At 37.1% G+C, this 18477-nt stretch overlaps 2 protein-coding genes across 2 annotated transcripts; one reads left to right on the top strand and one right to left on the bottom strand.

Annotated features, from left to right (window-relative positions):
• Positions 1-186: 186 nt before the first annotated feature.
• Bka (FCF1 rRNA-processing protein Bka) lies at positions 187-982 on the bottom strand. Its single transcript, XM_065239141.1, has 2 exons — positions 893-982; positions 187-837 (listed from the first exon to the last, which is right to left on the bottom strand). Exons 1-2 carry the CDS (start codon positions 893-895, stop codon positions 223-225), a joined length of 618 nt encoding a protein of 205 aa, XP_065095213.1. The 5' UTR covers positions 896-982; the 3' UTR covers positions 187-222.
• Positions 983-8998: 8016 nt separating this feature from the next.
• Positions 8999-11470, top strand: Zyx (Zyxin). The gene has a single exon (XM_065239140.1). The coding sequence runs from the start codon at positions 9164-9166 to the stop codon at positions 10943-10945; it is 1782 nt and encodes a 593-aa protein (XP_065095212.1). The 5' UTR covers positions 8999-9163; the 3' UTR covers positions 10946-11470.
• Positions 11471-18477: the final 7007 nt, after the last annotated feature.

The raw sequence follows: 18477 nt of genomic DNA, 5'->3' as shown, positions 1-18477 counted from the left end.
TAACTGTGGTAGTACATAAAGAACGCCAAGTTGAGAGAAGGCGAAAGAGCTCGTGTATGATCGTCAATGTCTGATAGAAGAAGACCATGGGATGAAAAGTGTTAAAATGTCATAATACGGGACAGATTTTTTGGTCAAACACTTTTATGAAAAATGGTAATTTCGTTTACTGACTATTTCATTTACAACATTCGTGATTTTTACAAAAAAAAAAATTACATTTTATTTCTTTGCCATTGGTTCAAATGCATCGGGCATTCGTTCTATCACGTATCGGTTTATTGCCACGTTCATAATGGGCACACCTGGAATCTTTCGGATTCGTCGCTTCAGGTCCTTATCGTTGGTGGCCACGATGTAGCACTTGTGTTGCATCACCCGTTGAACCAGACAGTCATCAGCGTACGTTCCCCGGTGCATACATTTGATCCGTTCGAATCGGGAATCTTTCACAATACGGAGTGCCAGCTTGTACTTCTGACCCAGCTTCTCCAATTCACCCACGACGCAATCCGTCACGTACGGAATACATTTTGCGTACAAACAGTCCATCATCGTTTTCAGAATATCTAGCTTGTTTTTGATGCTGAAGTTGATGAAATTGGTATCGACTAGAATGTGATACGGTGGGCCCAGCTGAGTATTGTACTGGAAGAACATGGCCGAGCTGGCCTGGGGTTTCTCCATCACTTTCAGTTCGGTGTCGTTGTTTTTCTTTTTCTTATCCGGGACATCCCGATCGGTAGGTTTCAGCCGGCTATCGGAGGTTTTAATCATTCGCTTGAGCTGTGCGGAGCGCTGTCCATGAAGGCGTTTGAGCTTCAGTTTTTTGTTGGCCTACAATCAAATACATGTTAGGATAATAGCTCATTAAATTTCCTATGCATATTACCATTTTACAATTGAAATTTGCAGATTGTGATAATTTTTTGAACTCTCGCACTGAAATACCCAAAACACGTTTCGATTTACGACTCTTGTGCTCCTCTTGTGTTGACAAAAATTTAATACGAACATGATAGAAACATCGCACAGGAATTTATCAAAACATCGTTGAAATTTTATGGTGTCAAATAAAAATTAGTACACGGCCAATGCGAAGAACTCAGAGAGAGAGAGAGAGAGAGAGAGAGAGAGTCAATTCTACTCAGTTGTATGGAAAATTAATTTTTTTTTAAATAGACTTCTTTGACGTCTGTGAAATGCACAAGTATTAGTGCAGAACTCTGGGTAATTTATAGGTATTATAGCGATTTAATGTATTATTCAGTTCCAACGTGGATCGGGTATCAAGATCGGCTCTGTTTGTTTTTTTGACAATATTGTCAGTTTTAACCTCAGGTTGAGGTTCGCATTGACAAAAAGTTCTGTTTCACACTGGGTTGGAACTGGTTCCAACCACGTTAATAAACAAATTCGCTATTAGTTCTGCACTAATACTTGTGCAATTCACAAACATGTTGGGAGTGGCAAGTTGACAAGTGAACAACGTCGATCGGATTCATGTCAATGTTGTTCATTTGTCAACTTGTCACTCCCAACACAGTTTACCCATTTTTGGATAGGTTCAGTTTTGACCGATCTGGGTGGATTCTTCCCAAATTTCGGTAGTTTTGAAATAGCGTGTATTGCAGTTATACCAACAATCAATACGAAACTAACGATTTTAAATTGGCTCACCACTTTAGTAGCCTATTGGTCCCAAGCAAACGATTAACGTACCCTATTCTAGTTGAAATTCTATTACTACACTATGTTTGTTTTGATTCGCTATGAAAGTTTGACAGATAACATCAGGGGTGTGTGGATTCATGCAGAACATGCAGGGGTGAGTGAAATAGCTTGGGACTGCTTGGGACCGTTGTTCTGGTACTGAGTGAGCCAAAAATAATAATGATTTTCTTCGGGACCCAGTGGTCTTAGAGTTACCTCTATGGTTATACCAACCTGGGTACTGCGAACACAGCCGTTTTTGTTTTGCAAGTCAGCAGGAAACAACTTGAAAATTTTCCGATATCACAAATTGTTTTGCTAATGCACTGCTCACAATTTGCATATACATGCTGTCGAAAGTTCACCCTTTGTTCCATAAATAACGTGTACATGGTGTTGGGAGTGCACCTACCCACATGACTCTTATAAAGTTTGTTGCATTCTTCCTTCAGCAGTTCGTGCAGGTTCGTTCGTTCGTTACATTGTTTACATCCGAGTATTTGAGCAAGTTTTTTGTTGAAGAATATTAGTAAAAAAATGCCGAAATGACAATATTTTCAACATTGACCACAATACTTTCTCTGCCGACGGGGATTGTATGAGAAAAGTATCACTTTTAGCAGCTCTAGATCGTTGGATTCTTTTTGACAGCACCAGTTGGATTCTTTTTGACAACCATTTCGTGTTTCTCCGCACCACTCAGATACCAACAGTTATACATACTCAGCGCTGAGCTCGGCGGTGAGCTTCTGCTGTATTTAGAAATTTCTTCATATTACTGAGTTATTCTCGTGAATAGTACATATTTGTTTAAGTTTTTTTTAGCATTTAGTTGTTCGGTATTTTTTTTTAACTGGGCTAATACCGCTAATGTAAATGCCGAAGTACTTTGGTGTAAACATTGTCGAGTGGTAGTTTGTGATAATCTAAAACACTTCCCGAAAAAAAAAATAATTATAATAAAACAACGAAATTACATAGATTTTTACTGTTGAATTTTGAGTACATTAAAATTTATTGTTAAATTATTGTACGGGAGAAAAAATAGATTTCGATTTTTAACGACACAATGCTCAAACAACGAAAATTAGTGTGGTGAGATCAAATTTGTTCGGGAAAAATCACTTTTTTACATTGTTAAGATGCTTAACAACCCCCCTTTTTACTGTAAATTTCTCAAACACCATGATTTTCATTGTTGTGAACCATGAATTTCGTTGGGACTTTATGGTAATGGACAAAAATGTCCAATGTTTTGACAGTAAATATCATGGTTACAATGACAATGAAAATCATTGTGTTTTTATTGGATTTTTTTACGGGATTTCTCAGCAAGAAATATTGCTTAAAACGAGCCGTCGAAGATGAGCGCATTTTCCTGCTGGAAAATCTCCACTTAGTTTTGTGATCATCTTAAAAAGTGACAGGCCGACTAGAACAAGTCAGGCATAACATTTGATAACGGCACAAAAGCATTTGTAAACAAACCTTCTAAGGCCCTTTACACGCGAACCAAAGTACGCCCACGCAAACCAACAACATCATCGCATAGGGGCAACTATCACCTTTCCGTAAGTGGTATTGGTTTGCGTGGGCGTACTTTAGTTCGCGTGTAAAGGGCCTTAGAATGTTTGTTTACAAATGCTTTGTGCCGTTATCAAATGTTATGCCTGAAGTGACCACATACTTCTTCCAAAGCTTTTTGCACTGGGTACAGCAATATCTATGCTAGGGGGGTGCTATACTTCAAATAATAGTACGTTCAGACTACAGAGTTATGAAATGTTATAGCGCTATCTTGATGGTGGTTTCTGTGTTGCAATTATTTGACAACCGTTATAATATGTTATAACCAACAATCAATTCGAAACTAACGATTTTAAATTGGCTCACTACTTGACTAGCCTATTGGTCCCAAGCAAATCGACTAACGCACCCCATTCTAGTCAAAATTCTAGTACTACACAATGTTTGTTTTGATTCGTTATGAAAGTTTGACAGATAAAATGAGGGGTTATTCGATTTTCCTATGATTCGAGGGGTGAATCGATAAGCTTGGGACCGAAGATAGTACCAGAGCTGAGCCAAAAAGTTGAGCACGTTTCTTCGGGACCTACTAGTTTTAGAGTTACCTCTATGTTATAACTCTCCAGTCTGTACAGCGTTTAAAACGCACAAATGATGGCTACTTTTTTCTTGGTTCTAGAGGAAAAAATCTCAAAATAATGTTTTATTTCAAAGTTCGAGTGATAGTAAACGTCATTTTAACTGCTCGAATGAAGTGGTTAATTGCCGAGTTAAAATTTAATTAGTGGTTTAAAGCGAGGTTTAAAGTGACATTCCGCAAGTTATTTTCCACATTCGAAACTTCCTGTGTTATCGATTGACCGGTTTTCGAGCAGAACTTCTTCTTCTTCGAAATAACCACGATAACTTTCCAAATGTCACTTTTAACCACAAATTAAATATAACCCGCATAAACAATAACCATAAGAAGCGCCTAACCACCAATTCGGGTTATCATCCCAACTTTATGTGGTATGGTCGCATCATCCATGATATCGTTAGTGTATGGTATCCATTTATTAGGGAACTCGGAAACTGGTTCACAGCCTGTGAAGTTTTTCAGTGCTCTGCCAATATTTTGTTTCTTTTTTACACGCATAAACAAACTATCCTCGAAAAATAGTTCTATTGAATCAATGCGATGTGAAACGATATCGTTTACGAATGAAATCATAGCAAATTCACTAAACTCTTTTAATGTTTGAATAGGGTAAATGATGGCTTCGGCAGCCATCGACTGTTTTCGGCAACGACAATTTAAACGTTAATTTCGATGTATTTTCTCACTAAAACACTTCGCTGAATGTATTTAAACGATTCCTTAGTCTTTCAACTTCCATCCGTATACATTTTTACGACTGAGCAAACCTGTTATGCCAGGTGATTCTGCAAAAGAAACATAAGCACATCAAAATACGGCTGATTTCGAGTTTCCGATAATAGAACAGCTGGTTTACACGTTTTCAAACCGTTTTGGACAGTTTTGTTGATTGGAATGGATAAAATAGCTAGCAGCAGATGAATGTAAACAAACAGACACGTCATATGTGTGTGTGACACTGAGAAAATGCTAATAGAAGTGCGGAAGCTGCTTAGATTGACGAGAATACGTAAATTCCCCTATTTATGAACATACACCGATCTGTGTAAGATGGCAGAGGAGATACAGTCCAACCTAAATTGCGGAGTGCATACAATAGAAACTGCTTTTGAACGGACTCCATTCTTTCTTCGTGTGTGATTGAAAAAGGAGACCAAACTATGCTGCAATATTCTAATATCGACAATGTTTTTATCGTACATGGATCGTGAAAGTTATAGCAGAAACGTTTTATGACACCAAGCATGTTGTTAGCTCTGTTAATAATTGTGTTATAATGATCGGTGAAAGTAAGTTTTGAGTCCAAAATAACACCTAGATCCCTGACTCTGTCACACTTTTCTACGATCTGGTTTCCTAAAGTGATTGTTATATCGGGTAGGATACGTTTTCGACTAATGGTAATTGAGTTACATTTTTTTAAATTCAATTGTAGCAGGCTTTTTTGACACCAAGTATGGAATATCAGTATTTCCTCTTTGAATGTGATGATGTCTTTGGCATTTTTTATTTCTAAACAAAGTTTAATGTCGTCAGCATAGATTAAAACTTTCAATTTCTTAATAATGAAAGATATGCCATTGACGAAGAGAATAAATAAAAGTGGTCCTAAATGGGACCCTTGAGGAACTCCTGAAGTGACATCAACGGGATTTGATGTCTTTCCTTTGTATTTTACTATTTGATGGCGGTAAGTTAAACACGATTCAAGCCACTTGAGGAGTGCGTAATGAATTCCCATTTTTTGAAGTTTAAAAAGAAGCATGGGTATGTCAATTCGATCAAACGCTTTACTGAAATCTGTGTACAACACTTCTACATGGTTTCCGTTATCCATTGCATTGAAGGAATAGTTAATTAATTCGAGCAAATTCGAAGTTGTTAAACGGCCTTTAAAGAAGCCATGTTGCATAGTAGTTATTCTGTTTTTAATTTGAAGAAAGAGTTTTTCATTTACAATCGCCTCAAAAAGTTTCGGAATGCAAGAGATAATAGCTATACCACGATAATTACGTATGTCGGATTTTTTGCCCGATTTAAGATAGGCACTAAAAACGAAAACGAATGAAAATGTCTAGCCAGCATTTTACTAGCGCTTATGGCCGCTACAATCTGGCTGAGTTTTTGGTAGGGAACATATGATTTGACGTTTGGGTTCTGTCGTTTGACGTTTAAACGTTCAAATTTGATCGTTTACACGTCAAATGACACAAACCAAACTTCAAATCTTATGTTCCCTACCACAAACTCAGCCAGATTGTGGCGGCCATAAGCGATCGTAAAATACTGGATAAAATATTAAGCATGATATTCATTTGACCACACATTACTAGATATCAAGGAAAAAAGCACATAAAGATTATGTTTCATATAAACAGTATGTGTGATCAAATATAGAGATGATTTGTGTAAGTGAGAATTATGTGTCTGGCATATAGAAACCAACCCGCATAAATGCAAACCATTGCTTGATATTACAAAAAATGGTTAAAAATTGTTTATGGTCCCTGCTAAACTTTAACTGAAACGGTTATGGAACTTTAAATGAACGTTTGTGTGATAAAGTTTTAACCTTATTTATTATGGTTTTTTAAGTGTACCTTACAAATAATAGGTTGTTAAGAATCATTACCATTCCAAATTCTTATTTTGTCAATTAAATTTTCGGAAAAGAAATTATATGATGTTTATTAATTTATTTGGTAAGGCTCAACCGAATTAACTTTACAGAGCCGAGGATTCATGGTATACTATACAATACATCTTAAAAATATAGTCAAAAGGTACAACACAATAAACACTTTATCTTCCGCTATCCAAAAAGCCTTCTCCATCAGAACTGGAGCCGCTTCCAGTAGTTTCATTGTATGGCAAATTGTTGTACGCCAACGAGGGTCAGAGCGCGTCCATTGCAGCAATGGACGCAAAACGTGGTCAGCACTCACACACTCATCACGAAACGGTTGCTTTCCAAAGTCGACGACGCATCGACCGAAAGAACTGCTGATGAAGAACAATGAGGAGGACCACACAATGGTTGCTGCCGAGAAAACAGCCGATCGCGTAGCACACATCAAGAGTGGTCTGCTTTTGTCGACAGCCGAGTGAACACTGAAAAGAAAAGAAATTATAGTAAAACCTTTTTTTACTATATGAGAACTTTAATCAACAATCAATACGAAACTAACGATTTTAAATTGGCTCACCACTTGACTAGCCTATTGGTCCCAAGCAAACGATTAACGTACCCTATTCTAGTCGAAATTCTAGTACTACGCAATGTTTGTTTTGATTCGCTATGAAAGTTTGACAGATAAAATGAGGGGTTATTGGTTTTTCCTATGTTTCGAGGGGTGAATCGATTAGCTTGGGACCGAAGAGAGTACCAGAGCTGAGCCAAAAAGTTGAGCCCGTTATTTCGAGACCTTCTAGTCTTAGAATTACCTCTATGCTTTAATAGTATTGGTTATGGTAGTCAGTTAGGTCCATGGATGGTTTTGTAACATCGAGCAAGTTTATGTGGTTTTAAGAGATGAACTAGCCTATGGCTAAAAATCTCTATAATAAAGTAAGAAAAAAAAAAAAAAAAAAGTTTATGTGGAGTATATCGTCAATATAGGTTGCCTGTAAATTAATGATTATCAATTCGCGATATATTCCACGTTCCATAACTATTCAAGTTAAAGTTAAGTAGAAATTTTAAACCATTTTTAACCATAATCGGTAAGGTCAAGTTATGGTTCGCGTTTATACGGGAAGATACGGGAACATGTAGGTGTTCTTATTAGAGTCGCTATATTCATACTCTGGCGGAAAGAATCTCGGGAACCAATTGAGCTGCCAAATAGCGGAACCAATCGAGCAAATCACGACCAACAACAGAAAAGAGCACATCAGCTATTGCGAACAAAATTTCGGAAACCGTTTTCTCAGACTAAAGGATCACCTACACAAACTAACGCCATCTTTAGGTTGTGGAAAATTTCCCCTATCCGATGATGCTGGTAATTTACCTTCGATTGGCGAGGAAAGAATAATCAACGTTTTGTTTATAATAGTTGATAGCACCTTTTCAATTATTGGTCTACAATGTATTCAAAAGGTTCCGCTTTTTGATAGATCGAAATTCTATCCGCCAGACTATGAATATAGTGACTATAGTTCTAATGTGTCAAATTCATGATTCAGCTATGATGTATTTTTGAATGGGACAGCGACCGAGTTTGTTTACAATTTGTTTAAAACCAGCCGTTTCCACTCCCCCTGGTGATCTCCTCGCCCATATAGTGACAAAGCTGTATCACCATGTATATATCAACCATGATAGAAACTATGCCATGATCTAATTAGAATACATACATAGAAACAATCAATGCTGTTTCTAAGTGTAGCTACTGTTCTCATCTATCATCATTATCTCATAGAAATAAACATCACTTTTTCGGAACACATTATTAATTGTAGCTGAACGCCAGAAACCAGCTAACATTCTAAAACTATACAAATGTCACTATGCTATCCTAAAACTACTATACACAGCAAAAAAAAAATGTAATATCGATCAATGTAATTCAAGCTGATGTATGAAATAATGATGTAATAGCAAAAGGCAGATACAATATTACATCAATGGATGTAATTTTGTTCGCAAAATCGATGTACATCGTACAACGTTATATTACACAACCGATGGATTGACCTGGTTGCAGCAGTTTGGATGTAATATTCAACAACTTTTTTTTCTGTGTAATTTATTATACAAATAATGCTCATGTTCATAGTTTGTCATACAAACGTGGCATAATGACAATGGAAATCATGTTATTTTAATTGGATTTTTTTCCGGTTATCTAATGAGTAAATGTTATCCATTATTGGTTTTAACGAGGTATTCAATAGGTACCACTTTCTCATTTATGGGAAACAGATACGCAATAAATTGGTAAACAAATTACCCATTAATGAATTAAGCCACTTTTCTTCAAAATGGGCTCTTTCAAGTTAGCGTGTACAGGGCTTCAATATTATTATCTCTAAAATTATAGCGCGTGTTTACAACGAAAGTCCTACCCCTCGTCAACGCCCTTGAAGCTTGTTTATAAAGATGTCAGAATGATGTCATTTCTGCAGACAAAAAGAAAATTTTGCAGAGAACAGGGCAGCTCCCTTCGATAGAAAAAAAGTTTTCACAATATTTTTTGCTTATCTGGTTTCTGTGAAAAGAGTGAATCATACTGAGTTTAGCAGAAATTAAAGTGATTCAACCGATTCGTCACGGTTACAATGGATAACATCAATTCACAGCTGGCACATCTTTCGTTAAGGTCGTCGAGTGACCATGAACAACAGCAACAGGCACAAGGGCAGAATAAGGCGGGTCCTCCGATCGACGATCAGTATGATCCTCTTCCGGATAGTGGTCCGAACGGAGTAATCGTGCCCGGGATGGTTATGATGGGTAAGAAAGGACCAGCTGTACCACCGAAACCGTCTAAAAAACCAGCTCCGTCCACTGTACCACCGCAAGTACCGAAAAGTTCTCACGTTAAACAGTATTGTGAGCCATCGTATTCCACTTTGCTCCAAGGACAAGCTGGGCAAGGTGGCCTTGAAGAACACCCGTATACAAACACCAGCTTTGGCAAGATGGGGGCGAGAAAGATAACATTAGATAATGCAGTTGAACTACAGCAACAGAAGGAAGCTCTGGAGCATCACAAAAGAATGATGAACGTTAAGATGCAGAGAGGACAAGCGGATGGGGCTGTTTACGAAAATACTGCAACTAGATATTACGAAGGAGACGCAACCTACGCAAATGTCCAGGGTGGTCATAAGAATGGCGATGGGCTGATTTACAGTAATATTGTCCATAATAGCGGTTCGAAACCGTTTACTCAGAGACAGATATCAGATGAGCTTCCACCACCCCCGGCTCAAGATATGCAGGCACCGTTGTCATTAAATGAGTTGACGTTGGAAGATAACGATGATGAATTTCCACCTCCTCCAAGCCCGGTGAGTTCATCGTATAGTGAACTGAGACGAGCAACCGATCTACCACCAATGGGACGTCAACCGCAGCCTACATACAATATGGTTGGTCCAGGAGCAGGTCAGACATACAGTAATATATCACAAAATAACCAGATTTATGCGAACAATATGCACCATCAATCGCTTTATGGAACCTACGGAATGAGCTCACAGGGGTCAACTACGTATGAATCTATCTATGAACCAATCAATCCTCGTCCCACGAGTCAGATGTCCGGAAGATCGAATTATTCCTTGTACACGCCGTACGTTAACTCACGTGGAATCAACAGCCCCAACGATAGCCTAATTACCAGTGCTTCCAATCAACATCATCGCAGCCATCCTCCAAAGGAATCAGAAGTTGACACGCTCACCGATTTGCTTGTTCAATCTATGGACAACGTGTCTGATCCTGATACGTTCGGCACGTGTGTCAAATGTGGTGACCGCGTTATTGGCGAAAACAACGGCTGTACGGCAATGGATCAGATTTATCACATAGCTTGCTTCACTTGCCAACAATGTCAAATCAATCTTCAGGGAAAACCATTCTACGCTTTAGATGGAAATCCGTACTGCGAGGAAGACTACCTCAACACGCTGGAGAAGTGTTCCGTCTGTTTGAAACCTATTCTGGAGCGTATCCTCCGGGCTACGGGAAAACCGTACCACCCACAGTGCTTCACTTGTATCGTTTGCGGAAAGTCGTTAGATGGAATTCCCTTCACCGTTGATGCCACCAATCAGATTCACTGTATTGAAGATTTCCACAAAAAGTTTGCTCCCAGGTGTTGCGTTTGCAGTAATCCGATTATGCCAGAACCGGGCCAAGATGAAACGATTCGTGTTGTCGCATTGGATCGTAGTTTCCACATCAATTGCTACAAATGTGAGGACTGCGGATTGTTGCTATCATCCGAGGCGGAAGGACGTGGTTGCTATCCACTGGATGATCACATATACTGTAAGAGCTGCAATGCCAAGAGAGTCCAAGTTCTGACCAGTCACATGACGACTGAACTGTAAGATAGGGTGCGATTATTAGCATTGGCTGAGAAAAGGTGTCATCACTGCCATCTTCTAGATGCTAGAAAGGCAGCTTAATCCACTAGTAGGGATTTCACGTTCGGGAGTAAATTAGTCAGATTGTCCGAATAATACTAAGAGAAGATTTAGCGCACTAGATATAAGTGAAAAGATGATACTAAGTTGTTATCATTCTGGCTGTTGATTTAGTTGTAAAACGATCGCGGTGGTAGAGGATTGCTCAACCGTTCAACTCTAAATTCTATCTATTCGCACATAACATATTGTGCAAATTTTAAAACTTAACTTTAGAAATGTCCAAGATGCATTTAAAAATTTCTAACCATTCCACTTCCAATAATAACGAACATTCCCAATCTATTGATGTATATTATAAGTAGCTCTATGAAACGAAATGATAAAACTTGCACATTATATTACAATGAACATTATCGCCAACAAATAATGATGGTTCAATTTTAGCATATTTAAGATTGATACACCTACTAGCAATTGCATTTATAACAGTAGGGGAAAATATATGAGAATGCTTTTTACCAATCGAAATAATAGGTACTACTGTATGGTAACTGTTCGTCGCGTTATTAAGCTTACAAAGACAGATAAAACATATTATATGTAATAATAGAAAACATGATAATCAATAAAGAGATGTAGAAAAAAAAGGTTCCGTGTTTTAAATGTGGATGCAAACTTTTGTTTAAACTTGCTTGTTTAAAAACAAAAACACAACACATGGATGTTTGATGGTATTTTTACAATCCAGCTAAAGATTTTGATGTTTCAATACTATTAAGAAATATTTTCGTTTACGTTCAATTTTCATACTGCCGTACTCTAACGGAACTATCTACCTACTCTCTTCTAAGATCATTCTCTAGCTAATAAATTATCACGCTGAAGCTTAATGTTAGATAGCATTTCCAACCAACTCTGAAAATCGCAAACTTCGCGTATGAAGTAACATAAAAACACTTTGAATGGAAAGAAATAAGTCTAAGTTTAAACATATATGCATAAAATATAAAATACCCACCATAAATGCGAAACTGCAATTTCATGTTTTCTTTTTACATAGGCCGATTTCGAGAAGCAAAAGTCATCCATATTATTGTTGTTTTTTTCAAAAGCTCACCAGACATGAGATATTTGTGGTTAGTGTTAAAATTGTGTCTGGTTGGGAAGAGTGTTACCTTAACAATTGTAAGCTCTGTATATGCCAAATAGTGGATATTTATAGGAGTATTTACACCGTATTGCAAGTTCATACATCAGCAATGTAATGCAAATTCAATCTCGTCAAAAATTGTTTACGATTTTTTAAAATGTAATCTCAAATCTTTTTTTTTTTTAAAGTGCAATGGGGTAAGAGGACGGTAAGAGCAACCGGTGGAAACTAATGATTTTAAATTGGCTCACTACTAAACTAGCCTTTTGGTCCCAAGTACATCTATAAGCGTACCCCATTCTAGTCGGAATTCTAGTACTGCACTATGTTTGTTTTGATTCACTATGAAAGTTTGGCAGATAAAATGAGGGGTTCGTGGATTTTCCTACGTATCGAGGGGTGTATCGATTAGCTAGGGACCGAAGAGAGTACCAGCAGTACGAAACTAACGATTTTAAATTGGCTCACTACTTGACTAGCCTATTGGTCCCAAGCAAACGATTAACGTATCCCATTCAAGTCGAAATTCTACTACTACACAATGTTTGTTTTGATTCACTATGAAAGTTTGACAGAAAAAAGTAGACTTTCCTATGTTTCGAGGGGTGAATCGATTAGCTTGGGACCGAAGAGAGTACCAGAGCTGAGCCAAAAAGTTGAGCACGTTTCTTCGGGACCTTCTGGTCTTAAAGTTACCCCTATGGTAAGAGTAGGGCCATGAGGTAACCACTCTATAGGGCAAAAGGGCCATGAGTCTTAAATTGAGTGAAATCGATGTTTGTTGAAATGTGATGCTTGGCATAGCCTTTTGATCATTAATAATGCTAGCAACAGCTGTTATTGTTTACTCAATTTAACTATTGCATTTTACAATATTATTCAATACATAACAAATGAACTATGTTTACCAATGAATTCAAATGAAAACTATTGTTGTTGATATTTTATGTAGCTGATTTTGCCAAATTTGGTGAAAACAAGCTTACCGAAGACACACAATTAAGCAATTTATTTTACATTTTTATATAATTTTATTTTTTTAAATACAGTGGTGGCACTCTTGCCCCGTGTGAGGTTCATTTTTAAGAAGATGATTTTTGACCAATTCAAGACCAACAATTAAAATGGCCTTAACTCCATTTTGTAAACAAACCTTGTAAGGCCATTTTTTGCGCGAACCGAAGTCCGCAAAGGTAAACCAACATAATGAACAGGTGGGGGAAATTCTCCTCTACCCAATTGTGGTTCAGGTTTGCGAATGAAGGTGGTTCGCGAGAAAATGGCCTTGCAAGGTTTGTTTACAAAATGGAGTTAAGGCCATTTCAATTGTTGGTCTTGAATTATTGGAAATATTTACCTTTTATTTGTTGTTGATGATCCAATTAATCATTATTACTTGTGCCTTAATGCAGGAATTGTACTGCCGTTCTACGCATAACTGTTCCATGTTCTAAATATTGCATCTGAGAATTTCGCGAATAATGTTTCGAATCATTTCTGCCCATTGGAAGACATATACGTTAAAATAAGTTAGTGCATTGCTCACATTTCAACAGAATAAATATGTTTAAGTGAAAACTAAAGAAATTACCTTCAATGAAATCAGTTAGGTCTATTTTTATACGAACAATATTTAGTGGGACTGTCATGGCGCGAAATTTGCAATAAGGTAGGAAATTCTACGCATGCATGTCAGTCCCACTAGGAACTGTTGCTTTCCGTGTTGCTTTGATGGCCACGTTGCGTTTGCCGTCTTTACTCTTGTGTTTGCCTCCGCGAACTTTTGGAAGATCCTGAATAGTTTGCTTAGGTTTGCATAATTAACTGATACCAACAATAAGTTTGTTTACATTGCTACAATCGTCATTTGCTACTTCTATAAAACCATTAAAAGTGGGAATCTCGAGAAACTAATGATGAATGCTCTATGAAGAACAAAAACTTCTTAGCGTCTTGTTCTACTCCTTAGCTAGATAAACGTAGGCCTAAAGGAGATTGTGTTTAATCATTTTAGATTTATGGTGGCTGACATGCTGTGGACAAAAGATCGATACGTCACACGACTTGGATGATTTCAAGAATTACTTTGGAAGAGTTAACATGCACAGTAAGGATTTCTTCCGTACAGAGTTGATAAAATCCATTTATATTAGGGACTTTTCATAAAACACGTAGACACTATAGGGTGTAGTGTGGGGGTGGTGAGTGCCTACGTAAGTGCATTGTTTGAAATGAGAACTCTGACCTGGTGTTTTAATATGAATTCCCGCTTCTCTCAATATTTTTCAACATACAATAAAACTTCTACTTCCCGAAATGGTTCATACCGTTTCTTTTGTTCTTCTTTTTCACAGAAATCGATTCGTTAATGATAAATTCAGTATAAAACATCTTTTTGGGACAGTAATGCGTAGAATTTCAACATGGGACTATAAGACTTTATGTTGTTTTTATGTAAGCCCAAAACAAATTACATGTTTTTTTTATTTTTATTACAAAGTGTATTTGAAAAGGTACTATTTTATGAACAAAAGTGAAACACTTCCAGAAGTAACATGGGACAAATATGCGTAGAACCATAGAGGTAACTCTAAGACCACTGGGTCCCGAAGAAAATCATTATTATTTTTGGCTCACTCAGTACCAGAACAACGGTCCCAAGCAGTCCCAAGCTATTTCACTCACCCCTGCATGTTCTGCATGAATCCACACACCCCTGATGTTATCTGTCAAACTTTCATAGCGAATCAAAACAAACATATTGTAGTAATAGAATTTCAACTAGAATAGGGTACGTTAATCGTTTGCTTGGGACCAATAGGCTACTAAAGTGGTGAGCCAATTTAAAATCGTTAGTTTCGTATTGATTGTTGGTAGAACTGCAGTGTAGGAAACCATATTTGAAAATATCTAATTTATGATGTTTGGTTATTATAAATAATTTCGATTTTCGACACAATCTCATCAGCACAAAATGATTTTTTGCAATTTTTGTAAGACTTCATTTTGAACAGAACTTTCTATAATACCAACAATCAATACGAAACTATCGATTATAAATTGGTTCACTACTTGACTAGCCTATTGGTCCCAAGCAAATCGATTAACGTACTTTATTCTAGTCAAAATTCTAGTACTACACAATGTTTATTTTGATTCGCTATGAAAGTTTGACAGATAAAATGAGGGGTTCGTGGATTTTCCTATGTTTCGAGGGGTGCATCGATTAGCATGGGACCAAAGAGAGTACCAGAGCTGAGCCAAAAAGTTGATTACGTTTATTCGGGACCTTCGGGTCTTAGAGTTACCTCTATGATAATACCATAGAGGTAACTCTAAGACCACTGGGTCCCGAAGAAAATCATTATTATTTTTGGCTCACTCAGTACCAGAACAACGGTCCCAAGCAGTCCCAAGCTATTTCACTCACCCCTGTATGTTCTGCATGAATCCACACACCCCTGATGTTATCTGTCAAACTTTCATAGCGAATCAATACAAACATAGTGTAGTAATAGAATTTCAACTAGAATAGGGTACGTTAATCGTTTGCTTGGGACCAATAGGCTACTAAAGTGGTGAGCCAATTTAAAATCGTTAGTTTCGTTTTTTTTTTTTTTTTTTTTTTCCTTTATTTACAAGGCTTTCAGCCATTGGCTGGTTCGCCTTGGGCGGTTAGTTTCGTATTGATTGTTGATAATACCATAAAATTTCGAATTGATTTTCCCCATATCATTGCATGCAAAATAATAACCCAATGCAGGTCATTGAATATGCCTAAATGAATTAGTTGCAATGATAATGACAGTATAATCACAGACAAACAGTCATAACACTCGCAAGATGTTCATGGAACAAGCAGTTAACGGTCAATATAAAAGTATCGTAGTTTGTAGTACCACCACCTGTGGCGCGCATAGTCATTTCGTTTGCGTTTGACGGTTACACACTGTTGTGCTGCCATCTGTTCAGCGTTCTATCCACTACAGTGTACTCAACAGATGGCGGTAATGTTGTCTGTGGTATAATATACCAATTGAATGTTTTTTTTGGGTCTTTCGTGACTTGTCCGGGGGTGAGATTTGAACTCGTGACTTTGGCGTGAGAGATATGAATGCTAACCACTACGCCGGGGTCGCCTCCAATTGAATAAAATTAATATTTACCTGTTAATAATGATCGAGATTGGTGAAAAGTAAAGGAAGTTGTTAGTTAATTTCACCATGACAGAGTTTGACAATAGCGCGATTGTATATTCAAGGGCGTAGCCAGGTTTCGAGGTAGGGCGGGGCGAAAAAAATTACTATGGAAAATTTGGCCAAATGCCATTTTACCGAACGCCATTTCACCGAACGCCATTTCACCGAAAGCCTTTGTGTTGCTGAGTTTAGGGAGTGGGGGTCAGTTGCTCTCCCCTGCCCTTATGTGGCTATGACTATGGATATATTATTATGATACTAATTAGACGAATCCTGGGAAAAGCATCATCCTCGTCGTAAGAGAAACCTCTGAAATCCAGAATGTTCAATTGATCATCGCTACTTGAATCACTGAGAGTCCCAAGTAACAATTTCGGTTTTATAAGGGTGCTGTAGACCATGATTTAGTCTTGTTGCAAGCTTTAAAATCTCCATAAAACTTGAAGTGTTACTTGGGGTATTTTCCGAGTTTTCATATTCTGAATCCACCATTTCAGTGAACAAGCTTGTCGTGGCTGTTTTAAACTCGCTTCAGTGATTCTATAACATTCCCCAGAATGTATGCCATGTATTAGATTGACTATTTTTGTTTATTATAGTCACTCCTGGAATCTTCTTTCGCGTATATAAAAAGAAGAGAAAAACTTCTTAATGGATCAAAGGGTTTTCCCTTCTTTGAAAATATAAGAAAAGGAAATAATTAATTCTTTGGATATACGATAAAGAAGGGAATATTCCCTTCTTTTAATATATAAAAGAGAACATAATTAATTCGTTAAATATAAGATAAAGAAGTTAATATTTCCTTCTTTTTATATAATATATTATAAGGAAATAAATAATATATTATAAGGAAAATCTAGAATCAATAGTTTTTCGCAAGGGATTCGGGGTAATGCCCATTCGGGATAATAACGTGTGAAATAATGTTATAAATTTGTAATCGGTAGTTCAACGTTCAGGTCGAACAATTCTTCGATATAGTTTAATAGTTTCCGACTGGTTGAATTTGATTGGTTAATAGACCCTTTGACTTTTTAAATAATGAACGAAGTGCTCGAAAACTTGAAGGTTGTCATTTTCTAAAGAGCTATAAAATGGTTTGGAATTGATAAATAAATTGATGAGATTTCCATAAAAGTAAACGTAGTGTATCATCAATAGTAAAGTGAAACTAATCAGAGAGTTTTATCTTGAAAAATATATTAAATCAAATGTGTAAAATCTATCGAGAAAATTGGTATTCAGAAAATGTATCATTCAGTATACAAGATACTTGCGGACCTGTTTATTTATGGACGGCTGTTCTGTAATAAAAATAAAGTTATAAATTACTAATTTCATCGTCTTTTCTGGGAATGGTACATTCTAGGGAATGCTTTTCTGGGAAATGGTGCATTCTAGGGAATGGAATTCTGGGGAATGTTATAGAATCGCTTCAGTTATTAGCCACCTCTTGCCAATAATCCGCCGATCGACCGTTTCCTTCTACATCGTGCCTTGCGCTGGTTTTCCAAGTGAAGCTTCCAATTTCCAACTTTCTTCTTCTCCGGGATCCCATACTTAAGGGCTTTCCTGATAATAAGTTATGATGGTTTTGTTTTTATGAAAATAAAATGATGTTCTATCCCTCTATCATGGCGTCTTGATCTAAAGAAAAGAAAATCGCCACACGATCAAGCCAAGTTCAAATGTAGTACCTGTGTGATACCACATTCCAAAAGTTTTGAACCAAATAAATAAATAAAAAAAAAAAATTAATTTTCGCATCCATTAGACTCAATTATTTAGAAAAACAATTCATAGTTAAAATCATAATTCTAAACTACACAATTATTTAATTTAGGCTAGTAGCTAAATTCCAACAAACTTTTTTTTCCGCTACATCACAACTGGCATCACTAGCATAGAGGTAACTCTAAGACCAGAAGTTCCCGAAGAAACGAGTTCAACTTTTTAGCTCAACTCTGGTACTACCTTCGGTCCCAAGCTAATCGATGCACCCCTCGAAACATAGGAAAATCCACGAACCCCTAATTTTATCTGTCAAACTGGTTTGCTTGGGATCAATAGGCTAGTCAAGTAGTGAGCCAATCCAAAATCGTTAGTTTCGAATTGATTGTTGTCACTAGTGTGCATCTTTC

The sequence above is a fragment of the Ochlerotatus camptorhynchus genome, unplaced genomic scaffold (genome assembly GCF_037179485.1).
Source record: "Ochlerotatus camptorhynchus isolate MF236.1 unplaced genomic scaffold, CSIRO-AGI_Acam_v1.1 ptg000052l, whole genome shotgun sequence".
NCBI lineage: Eukaryota > Metazoa > Arthropoda > Insecta > Diptera > Culicidae > Ochlerotatus > Ochlerotatus camptorhynchus.
Note: the sequence above shows the minus strand (reverse complement) of the source record. Positions and strands in the feature narration are given on the sequence as shown.

Excerpts from the sequence above, each read along its gene's own strand:
- Zyx (XM_065239140.1), top strand. The coding sequence starts at position 9,164 with ATGGATAACATCAATTCACAGCTGGCACATCTTTCGTTAAGGTCGTCG.